Source organism: Misgurnus anguillicaudatus, chromosome 24 (assembly GCF_027580225.2).
Source record: "Misgurnus anguillicaudatus chromosome 24, ASM2758022v2, whole genome shotgun sequence".
Taxonomy (NCBI): Eukaryota; Metazoa; Chordata; class Actinopteri; order Cypriniformes; family Cobitidae; genus Misgurnus; species Misgurnus anguillicaudatus.
In genome coordinates, this window is record NC_073360.2 from 12,508,815 (window position 1) to 12,521,127 (window position 12,313).

At 38.2% G+C, this 12,313-nt stretch overlaps 1 protein-coding gene across 1 annotated transcript in view; it reads left to right on the forward strand.

Moving 5' to 3' along the window:
• Positions 1-202: 202 nt before the first annotated feature.
• Positions 203-12,313, forward strand: part of prkd2 (protein kinase D2) — a 55,384-nt gene continuing 43,273 nt past the window's right edge. Inside the window, exon 1 of the mRNA XM_055196013.2 lies at positions 203-1,086. Within this exon, the coding sequence (XP_055051988.2) occupies positions 760-1,086 (327 nt within the window). The 5' untranslated portion in view covers positions 203-759. The remainder of the gene's footprint in view (positions 1,087-12,313) is intronic.

The following is a 12,313-nucleotide window of genomic DNA, read 5'->3' on the forward strand; positions in this document are numbered from 1 at the left end:
AAGACAAACTTGCACAAAGAGACATAAAAGTTAAGCGAGAGAGAGAGGAAAGGGTATGTGGGACTAAAGATGATCTCATAGTGACTGTTTACAGCTCTCTTGTGTGCTGATTGGTCGAGAACGCCGTCAATCATGCCACTTCCTCCTGGCCTCTGGGAGGTTCTGACGGTAGGGAGGCGGAGGCAGGGGGAAGAGGGAGTGTCTCTGGTAGTTTTCTCACTGAGACACGGCAGACCCAGCTCAACACCACAAGAAACTGAAACACAGCCTGACTTGCAAAGCAAGCCTAACCAGGAGCTCTCTCTCTGTGTCTGTCTCCTGCGTTTTTCGTGTACTTGGAAGTCATCTTGAAAAGACGCAGGTTTGAAGCTGTAGACTTTTTCTTCTTTTATTTTGTCGGTTTCTTCAGAGAGTTTGCCCTAAAGTTTGGACTCTTTCTCTTGGAGTCGAATGAGAACAGGAAGCAGGAGGAGGAGGTGCAGGAGGTGGGGGCCGCTCTCGGTTTGAAAGCTAAACTTCAATCCGCTTTTTCACCTACACCTTGTCTGGAATAAAAACACAGCAGATGAGCTTTTCGTGAAAGGGAGGACAAGAAGAAAGAAGATCCACTTCCTGGAAAGGGATCTGTTTTAAGCTCCAAAGGACACTGGGCAAACAACACAGACAGGCAATATTGATGAGTGAGTGCATGCTGGTGTATAGGTGTGTCGTTCTTTCACACCACCCTGTTGACTGTCTTTGACTAGTTTATTCTTCAACATGGCCAACGTCAGTCCCTTCATGTCTCCGGGACCCATGTCCCAAGTCTTCTTTGCCCCGGGTGGACCGTCCCCTCCTGGGTCGGTGGTGATGCAATCGGGCATTCCGGTCTCTGTCCCCGCATCTCAAATCCCAGGGTTCCCTCCAGTGGACATGGGGGTGGCTCCAGCACCCGGCGTGGTGTCCGCTATGCCATCTGGCCCTCCAGCACCAGCCGGTGTCTCCTTCATCATACAGATCGGGCTGACCAGAGAATCTGTGCTTTTGCCCCAGACTGCAGACTTGGCCTACATCAAACAAATCGCATGCTCGATTGTGGATCAGAAAGTAAGTGCAACTCATGTATTTTAAAGGCGTTGTTTGCACTAGCAGTCTAAAACAGTTTGTATTGGGCAATTTGGTCCCACTTTATATTAGGTGTCCAACTATACTTGGATTGGGCAAAATGTAAACAATATAACTATTGTGCACTTACATTTAAGGTGTCTGCATGCAATTACACTCTTGACCCTTTCACTAACCCTAAACCCACCCCTATCCACAACCTATCCAAAAATATAATGTATCAAATGCTTTTTTCTATGTAGACTGTAAAAAAGATTTGTTGGTTCCACTTAAAAAAAATAAGTTACCCAGTTGTTTTAAAATTTTGTTAGTTTACTCAAAAAAAGTTGTAGAAATTGTTGTCTCAACTAATATTTTTAAGTTGAAATAACTAAATTGTTTGGAGTTGAACCAACTTTTTGTATTAAAGAATATTGGGAAAAATTGGATTTTAAGTCACTTAAAGAAGGATTAAGGATCCTTTATAACCCAAGTACAGCAACATCAATTTTTATTTAGTTGAATCATTTGAATAAAGTAAGAAAGACACACTGTAAAAAATACTTTGCTGCCTTAAATTTTTTTGTTGAATCAACTCGGTTTTACAAGTCATTTCAACTTACTATTATTTATCTTGACTAGAGATGAGTTGTTCTCAACTTAATTTTATAAGTCAACTTAATTGTATAAGTTATAGCAACTCACATGTAGTTATAACTTATAAAATTAAGTTGACTTTTCTCAACTATATTTTATAACTCATTTCTGTTGACATGACTCGTAAATCTGAGTTGATTTAACAAAAAATTTAAGGCAGAAAAGTATTTTTTACAGGGCACATTTTCAATACAATACAAGCCATGCCATGCATGAGAAAAATTATGCATTACACAACACACACTAAACACTAATACAGCATACGCCAACTCTTTCCCAGACTCAGCAGTTTGGCCTGTAGAAATCCCTTCAACACACTATTTTGTGAACATTGCCCTCGATAAAAAAGTGCTATTTGTGCTCTTGGAAAACTGTGGATTAAAGGAATGCTGGTTAGTTTTGGTAAAACATAGCGCTAGCAATGGCAAGGTCGAAAAAATGAAAACTTTTTCCAATAATGGAGAATAAAAATCACTTTATGCTCCACTCCAACACAAATTCACAACCCATTCTACTCTGATGAAAGTTAAAAAGTCAAAGTTGGATCTACTTAAACAAATTATTTCAAATGATAACACTTACAAAAATTAAGTTTTGTCAACTTAAATGTTTCACTTGAAGTAAAAAAAGTTGAATTGTTTTTTTATTAGGTGTTACCAATTGAAGGTAATCCAACAATGCATATATCAGCCAATTAGATTCCAAAATGATACAATTATCAGATTTCCAGTCTCTGGACATTGGCCAGGATCCGATTTAAATAGGTTATTGGGAAAAGTTGGGAAAGGAAAAGTCTTGTTTACAAAGTCCTTATAAGAGTAGATCCTTGCATTCAAGCTTTGTGAAAGAATTCACGTTCCAGAACTTTCCTTGGAACTTGCGGGTCCACTTCTGTTTATTTGTGCAGACTTTGTCTGTGTTTAACCCGAGCTCTGTTGTTTTTCTATTTTAATGGGTGATTTTGATCACAAGTGACTATGCTTTTCCTTTGACCCACAAATCGGTTGATTACAACAAGTCCTTTATTGTATCCACCGTCTCTCTTTCCCTCATCTCTGCTTGGCTTCAGACCGTGTGAGTCACAGTGTTCCCTCTCTGTTTATTCAAATCACTTCTGTTCCACAGACACTGTTTTCCATTCACTTAAAGGGTAATATGGCAGCATGTTTATCCTTCCCCCTAGGCTTGTTTTATGCTCATCTGGACACGTTTTCTTTCCCGTTACTCTTAAAGTGACTGCAGAATTGTTTTTACATCTCTACGATGCATCCTGGAGTGCCACCGTCCCGCATCCTGAGCTCCAACCGCAGTCTTGGGAGAAGAGTTAGAGCTAAATTGCGGATGGTGGCCCTTCGGGACCGGATTGTAATCTAGAGTACAAGGCAAAGGACGGTCTCTATTGATTGACTGTTGTTCTTCTGCCTGTTTTCCCTGCCGGCCCAGCACGTAAGCAACCTATTGTGAGCAGGATAAAGTGAAGGAAATGGAGCCCGTTTCCTCCCGAACTGGGAAGCGGCGGTGTGTACTCGGCCTCTGAACTGCTCCCTGGGACTTCCTTCAAAAGTTTGTGTTTTTAATGCAGGCCTGCAGACAATGCTGTATCTCTGCATGTGTCTGCATAACGCATCTACTCATTGTCTACCGCTCTCCTTGCTCTCTTTTACTTTCTGTTTTGTTAGAGCATCGCTTTTCGGCGCAAAGGTGGTGGGTTTGATTCCCAGTTCTTCCCAGGAAAAGTTGCTTTGGATGTGTCCGTTTCAGGAGTTTGAGCAGTAAAACTACTGGCAGTTATTGGAATGTAAAGCAGACTTGTTAAAGGTGCATTGTGTAACGATTTAAGAGGAATCTCTTGACAGAAATGCAATTTAATATATACACAACTATATTATCAGTGGTGCAGAAAGACCTTACATAATGAACTGTATTGTTTTATTACCTTACAATGAGCCATTTTTATCTACATATACACCGTAGGTCCGCTTACATGGAAGTCGCTGTCATGTATCCAAAGTAGTCCTAAACGGACAAACTGCTCTACAGAGCACGTTTCGGCCCCCACGTTGTTTCAAAGATAACGTGTTTGTCTACCGTAGCTTCACCCTGCATTTGGAAATTGAGGTTGGTTTCAATTTGCAATGATAAATGATGCTAAAAAGCCCATATTGCACCTTTAAAGCCTTTGAAAATTAAAAAATCGAGCTTTCAGGCCACCTCATGCACGCTTGATAATATTTGCTAAGCAAAAATATGCATTTAAAATCTCTCACCTCAGATGGTTCTTCTCTGAGACCCAACTAAAGCCTATTTTCTACTAAAAGTGCCGATGATCTCTTTTGTACTGTATATGTTCCTGTTCACTGTCAGAAAAAATGTCCAAAAAATGACCGCTAGCTGTCACTTGGGCGGTACCCTTTCAAAAAGTAGACCTTTGTACCTACAGAGAGGTACATATTGGTACCAAATGTATACATATACATAAATGGGACCTATTAGGACCAGCTTGGGACCATTTTTGGACGAATTTTTCTGACCATGTTGGTAGAGCATTGTGTTAGTCGTGTAAAGGTATAGGTTCGATCCGATGCTAGGGAACACACATACTGATTGTTAAATGCATTGTAAGTCACTCTGGTTAACAGTCCAAATACATAAACACAATGCAAAGTCCCACCCAAACTTCCCTTTTCTGAAGGAAATATGTCATCGCAAAACATCTAACTGTGCTTGATCAATTTAATGGTGCCTTTAGTACTCTAATCTCTGTATACTTCTACTATAGCAAGTGATATTTTGCAGATATTTAACAGGTGATGTCTGTCTGAATCATTAACTAATTTGTCACACGATCTCTGGTACATTAACACAGGGTGTGGGTCAAAGTGCATGTCGAGTCATGTTTAAAACAAGACTCATTACTACATTGCTTCATTTTTTTTTCTCGGTATGTCCTGAGAGATATCTGCATAAGGTCTTTAGAAAAGTTTTGAATGTGGTTAGCCACAAAACAGGTGTCTAAATGGTGACTAGGTGATATGAAACGGATGGTTATGGGTAATTGTAAGTCACATAGAATGTGTGTGCGTATGTCGAGTCTGAACCACAAAAGGACTAAAACTGTAATACTTTATTTTTAAAGGGCACCTATTATGGCCTTTTTACAAAATGTAATATAAGTCTAATATAAGTGTGTCCAAAATGTATCTGTGAAGTTTTAGCTCAAAATACACCACAGATCATTTATTATTGCATGTCCAAAATGACCCTATTTGGGTGGGAGCATAAATGCGCTGTTTCAATGTCTGTACCTTTAAATGCAAATGAGCTACAGCTTCTCACTTCCTTACAAACAGACAGTAAGTGCTTTAAATTAAATGGATCTGATTAATACAGTATGAGACAATAGTATCTAGTGGAAAGAGTACAACTCGCTCAGGGTGGAAACTATGGTAATGCAGGACTGGTAGTGGGCGGGACTTTAGCAGTGTGACCTCACATTGAAAAGAGAATTTCTAATGAAACTGCTTTGGTTTAATGACAATCCTAACTATTTATGTCCAAACACCTGTAAAAGGGGATTATAAAGCCGAAGGTTGGTATTGTGTTGATGTTAAAAAACTGTGACACTCCAATGAGGCTATAAACAAATATAATGTAATTTACAGATATCTAGATAAAGCAGAAGAATCTGTTTTCACTAAACATATACAAGGTAAAATACTTTGATACGCATGCATTTGATTATGAACAACAGCAAAATGAGGTCATGGTCATCTCAGTTCCAGCACAAACTATATCCGTTCCAAACCCTACAGGTTAAAAAGGTCCAATATCACAGGGTGTTTCCCCAGTCCTCAGGATAGAGGGATTTTAAGGACACCCGTGTGGAAATGTCACGAGTTGGCATAAAATAACTACTCATTTGAATTGTTAAAATTCTGCATGATATAACTCCCGTGGAGTACCACACTTACTTCACTTGTGAGCATTTGCATGGCTGCAGAGAGTTTTTGCATGGACAAACCGTATTTCCTACCTAATATACAGCTTGACGCTCATCACTATTTGACTATTCAAAACACACAGTCGCATGTACTGTTATCAACAGGAAATGACTGACAAGCGTCAGGTGACAACTGACAGGAGGGGTGATATGTGGCTTTTGGTTATTTTCTTATTAGGTGATCTGAGAGCAGGTTTGCATCTAATCTTAGTGTTGAAGATTTAGATAAGAGCAGATGGGTCATTCATATGAAACAATTACTTAATTTGACTTATAGTGAACTTTGTGTTTGATCCAAAAAGATTTTTCGTTTTTAATGCTATGATTTGTAAGTTAAAGTCAAAATTTTGATTGTGGATATATAGGGGTGGTTACCCAAACAGGGATTATCTTAAACCAAGACTAGACCTTATTAGGAAATATAACTAGTTTTAACAAACATACCTTACTAAAAACATTACTTGTGTGCATTTTGAGGCAAAATAAAGGGCATTGATGTATTTTAAGATATGTCAGTGCAAGTTGTTGTCAGTTTTGACAGCTCTTACATGTATTTTAGTCTAGGACTAGTCTAATCCCTGTCCGGGAAACCGCCCCATAGTGTTTATTGGGATAAATCATGTATCATTATTTTTGGACATGGTACTCATTCGGATTATGTAAATGTCACAATAAGTGAATATTTTTGAATACTTATGTGGTATGAAGTACCATTGTTTAATATGGAAGTTATACAATTTCTAAAGTTCCCTAAACATTTCAGTTTTTTTGTCTTGTGGGAAGTTACATTATGTGGTGGTCTGTCCATTATGAGGTGTGATCGGGAGCTTTTGTTTTACATGCATCGCTGTTGGTAAACCACCACAACAATGTGCATAAGAATCATCCTTAATAAACACAGCATCAAACACTTCTGTAAACCTTATCATACTATTGTATTCATTGTCCTACTTATTTAGATGTTTAAAGTGTTTTTTTTGCCACTGGAAAAGAGGCAAATCTCAACTTAACCCCAACTGTGACCTTACAGCCGAGATGTACGCCCCAACATTACATTACACATTAAATTAAAGAGCACCTTTTTTATTGCTAAAAAAAACGTTATTTTGTGTATTTGGTATAATACAATCTGTTCACGTGGTTTATGGTAAAAAAAAACACATTATTTACTACATAATAATCCATATTTCACTCTCTTCCTAAAATGAACAGATTTTGTACAAAATTCATCAACAGCGCTGCGTCCCTGATTGGCCAGCTGTACATTGTGATTGGCCTGAATACCTCTGACGTCAGACGGAAATGTGAAGCTCCTTGTTTGAAAGATTCATGCAAAAATGCAATGCTAACAGGAGTTAACTTACAGGCTGTGAGTCTGAAGCGGGAGGAATTATGATAATGTCGGTCTTGTCTACATCACCAATCCCAGGAAGTAAACTGTTGCCTACAATCCGTGTGTTTGTTGTAGTCCAAGAAAAGAGATTTACGTTGGAGACGATAACTCGCGTCATCGTTTACTTTGTTTGTACCTTTCGTCGCTTTTCGTTAACATGTACTAACACACTTTTACAGGAAATGTAAAATCGTGAATTGGACGATAGGTGCCCTTTAAGTACAATGTTAAAACAAAGTTGTGTCTGCTGAGTTAGCGCTATATGCTAGTTAATGCTATATGCTAGACTGAAGTTCTACGATTGACGTTACAGTTACGTTTTGCAGGTCGATACTCAACAAACACAAACGTACCACTAAGAAACGTCCATTTCCAAAATCCAAACAATTGGTTGTTCCTCAAAATCTGTATATTTGTCTGATACAGACTCAAACATAGAAGGCCTGTTTACTTAATATGATCTGACATGAGCCTCATGAGCCTTGCTGTGAAACAGCCAATCAGAGCAGAGCCCAGCATTGTTATTCATGACACTTCCAAATAAAGTACTGTAATAACAGCCCATTTTATTTTAAGGACAAAACCTAGGGTTGTAAATGGACATGTAAATGGTTCTGGATCATTTTTACACTTAATAAAGAAAAATTTAAAGGTGCAGTGTGTACATTTTTAGCAGTTGCGAATTGCAACCAATGGCTCAGTTCACTGCTCACCCCTCGCTTTTGAAACGCATAGAGAAGCTACGGTATCTGCCACCAGATAAACATGTCATCGTCGGAGACAACTTAGTAAAAAAAGTTTGTCCGTTAAGGGATCTGTAGAAACATGGCGGCAAAAATGCATGGCGACTTCCATGTAAGAGGACCCTTGTTGTATGTAGATAAAAACGTCTCATTCTAAGGTAATAAAAACATAACGGTTCACCATGAAAGGTCTTTATACACCCCTGACAATATAGTTTTGTATATTATTTTGCATTTCTGTCAATAAATTCTTCTAAAAATTACACACTACACCTTTAACATATTGTATTAATGCATTCTTTGCCACCTTTAAAAGTGTTTTTTGGCATCTTGCTGTGTAGTTATAGATATGTTTTCAGTTTTATTCATATTGTTATGCAGTATTCTTGTAACTTAACTGGTAGAGCATTGCGTTAACAGTGCACAAGGTTATGGGTTCGATCCCAAAGGAACACACATACTACAAATATATAGATTTTATTGCACTACCATTAAGCATAGTTGTGTTGCTAGATGTTTTGGATTTTTCTTGGTCTTTGGGGTTTTCAGGGTGATTGGAAATACATTTTATGTAACATAATATCCGACTTAGCTAGTTAGCACTTAGTACAGTTGCACACAGTCACCCAAAAAACTTTAATTCCAAAGTTGGCAGCCCTTTCGTTTTTTATGTGGTGTTTAGCACCATACTGTGAGTAAATCAGTATATAATTTGATTACGATTACATTTTTCAGTCCAGCTTTGTTTCTTTATAAAGCTGTCGTATGGTAATACCAATCGAAGCAGATTAGTTTTGCCGGGATAAAGGACAAATGGGTGAAACTGGGCTGTTTGCTTGTGCTTGAATTGACTATTTATGGTGTAAACGTAACGTGTGGGTGGTGTGCGCATACGAATTTGGAGAAGGTGGAGCAGTTTGTGTGTGTGTATTCGCCAAGCATACTAACAGAGGTTTTGTGTGTGTTCGGTCTCCAAGCCGGTTTGGTGCAGAAAGAAATATGGGTGGGTTACCACAGCGGCAAAACAAATGATCTCAGGCTGAAGACAGAAATCTGGTTCCAGTCACACTGACAAATGTGCAAGTGTCTCTCCTTACCCAAAAGTACTGTAGTATTATTGCTTTTGTGGACACTTACCATAATAAAGTTATTCTTTGAAATACATGAATGTGGTAATTATTCAGTACTTTGATATATTTCAAAGTGTCATGGTTGTACCATTCTGACCATCATTGCTACAAAATATGTCAAATCACCATAAAATGGTTTGCCTAGCTCAGTGGTTGGTTTTTACTGGGGTTTTGGGTTGAACTGATTCTTTTGAATGAATTCCTATTCAAAACTCTGACTCTTCATCTACTTTCTTCTTAAAAAAATAATAATCTCCTGGTTATGTTTGGAGGCCCTGGGGATTGCCATTGCATTCCCATTGGCCTACCTGTCCCATCACAGCGACGCCTGAGTCACAAAAGCTCATTTCAGCACGGTACAGCGCACACCCCATTAATTCTCCTGGCCGGGTGTCCTCCGCCTTCCCCTCGCTCACCAGCCATGCCTCTCGTGTTACCGTTCGCTTGAATAAAAAAGGGCTGCTTTGTTTCCAAAGCCTTTACCTCGGCCTCGGGCAGCTTGTGTGTGACAGACTTACTCAATGCACTTAATCCAAAGGCCCAATGAAATCACTACGTGTGTGTGCGACAACATGTTGAGTTCAGGAGGCAGGCGGTTCCAATCTCAATTTCAAACTTTGTTTTTGCTGTCGCTGAGCGTTTATGCCTTTTAACTTGCTTTGACCACGACATGTTGATATTTATGGCTCGAGTAAAACTACTTATTTTGTGTTATTTTCTACAGACTTTGCCTTCAAGACATACACTTGCATTAGTAAACGTCTTTATTTATAATCAAACCCATGGTATTGATATTGACATCATTCATTTATTTGATGCTTTTATCCAAAGTGACTTAGAAATGAGAGAGCATTTAGCATTTTGTCAATAACAGAGCTAACAGAGATTGTAGCTATAATGGTGTTAATCAGCTTCTGTAATTTTGATGGATGAAGGCTGCATCATGGTTAAGTTATTCATAGTTATCTCAACTATGTCCCGTCATGATATCTCTGTGAATATCTTGGGAAAGTTTTTAGGTTCACCGTGCTTACATGGTCATGAACTTAAACTATTATAAATATCTAAAAAAATGTTTGGTATACAATTCTATAACATAAAGAGATCTACACTGTAAAAAGTGAAAGTTGGATTACCGTATTTTCCGGACTATAAGCCGCACCGGAGTATAAGCCGCATCATTCAAAAATGCGTCATTAAGATAAAATAACATATATAAGTCGCAGTGGACTATACGTTGGGTTTATTTATAAAATTATTTCACAAAATCCAAGCCGAAAACAGACATTTAATCTGGAAAGGCAAGTTATTCAATAGCAGACAGAACAGCAGGCTGAATAGTTGTCTGTACGTTAAAGTAATATTATCAGTTATTTAAACGATAAACCATAGCATACAGAACTTATCTGGAAGGTTGAATAGGCTAAATTAACCGAACAAGCCAACTAGCGTGAAGTTTGCATACTCGTCATTCCACATTACTGAATCCACTGAATTACATAAATACAAAAGCAAGATATTGTGGACTCTAGCGGCTGTAGACGGTAATGTTGTCTCTTGCCTCATAAATGTCAACATTAATTCATACTGATTTAAAAGGCACACCTGACTATAAGACACAGCACCAGCTAAGATATGAAAAAAAACGCGGCTTATAGACCGAAAAATACGGTAACTTTAAAATTCTTTCAATTGGTAACATAGATTTTTTTCTACTTAAAATTTCTCACTTTATGTTAAAACTTTAAGTTAAAAAAGCATTAATGTTTTAAGTCAATAAAAAAATCACCTTCAATTTTTTCACCATACTTGTGAATCATTTTTTAGGTGTTACCAATTGAAATAATTTGTTTAAGTAGATTTAACTTTCACTTTTTATTATTGTAACAAAACAATAATGACACCCCACCCCTAACCCAAATGTCACAGGGGCATAGCAAATCGTACAAAAACGTACGAATATGGTAATCTAAATTTATAAGAATTAGTGACCTCGTAGAAAAACGTATGAATTTTCATGGGATTGTGTTAACTTGCAACATTTCCCAATCCCGTTCCTACATTCTCAGAGAAAACAATGGTATGAATCCGGTCACTGGGACAGTAACCTTTAAAAAGTCCTAATATGTACCATTTAGGTACTTATACATGTATGTATACATTTGCTACCAATATGTACCTTTGAGGTACTAATCTGCACTACAAACTACAAAAGCCATCCCAAGCTTTGGTGTTGACATGAGTAATGCAAGTAGGATCTGGTTTGCACAACCTAATCTAACCAGAATTTGCACGGATTTTACGAGTTGGCTAATTCATACGAATTTGTACGAGGTTAATCGTACAAATACATACGATTGCTATAACAAAGCAATAATAACACGCCGCCTCCAACCCTAACATCACAGGGGGAAAGCAAATTGTATAAAATCATATAAATGTGGTCATACAAATTAATAAAATATGTTAACAAAAGCTGTCACTGGGACGCTACCCTGGCTTAAAAAGGGTTTTAATAGGCATAATTTTGGCACAGATGTATACATTTGGTACCAATATGTACCTTTAAGGTATTAATCTGCACTACTTATTATGAAAAATTGACTTTTTGAAAGGGTACCGCCCCAGTGACAGCTTTCGTACCTTTTTCTGAGTGTATAATTTCCAGTCATCTTTCTATGAATATAGCAATAAAAGTAGCTAAAAAGTGAGAGGTGTTGCTAATACTTTTCTCTTCATGTTGTACATGGCAGAAATTAAAAAGAAAAAATGCACAGTTTGTTTATTCCGTTGTAGTTCTGAGCCAAAGTTATACGTGTAGCTCTTAGCACGTGGGTTTGTAATTGCAAAAGCAGAAGTGACGCATCTTTGTTATTTAAAGTATCACTGGTATTGTTGCAATCTTCCAGCCTGCTCTACGTAACAGTTCAAGCCATGTGTGGAATGTAAATTTGGCCTTTGCACCGTTTTCCATGACACAGGCCTTCATCTTTGTCTCGTATCTCTGCCATCTACTCGTAACTCAGGGGAAAGCCGCTTTAATACTGAAAATACAATATACCTGTGATTATATGACACTGACGCATCTTCAGACAAAGAAACAGACTTTCCTCCGCAAGCTTTCCCCTCGCCGTGGACGCAAACAGGAAATCAGGCTCTTAACCCGGATAATCTACAGAAGCATCACTGGAGTTTACAGAGTCTCGCAAGCTTCCTGACATTTTGGACCACAGCCGGAGGGTGGGGTGGTCGAAGTGATGCTATTGTTTTGCCTTGTCCGGTTAACGTTAGCTTGTGATAAGCTTGT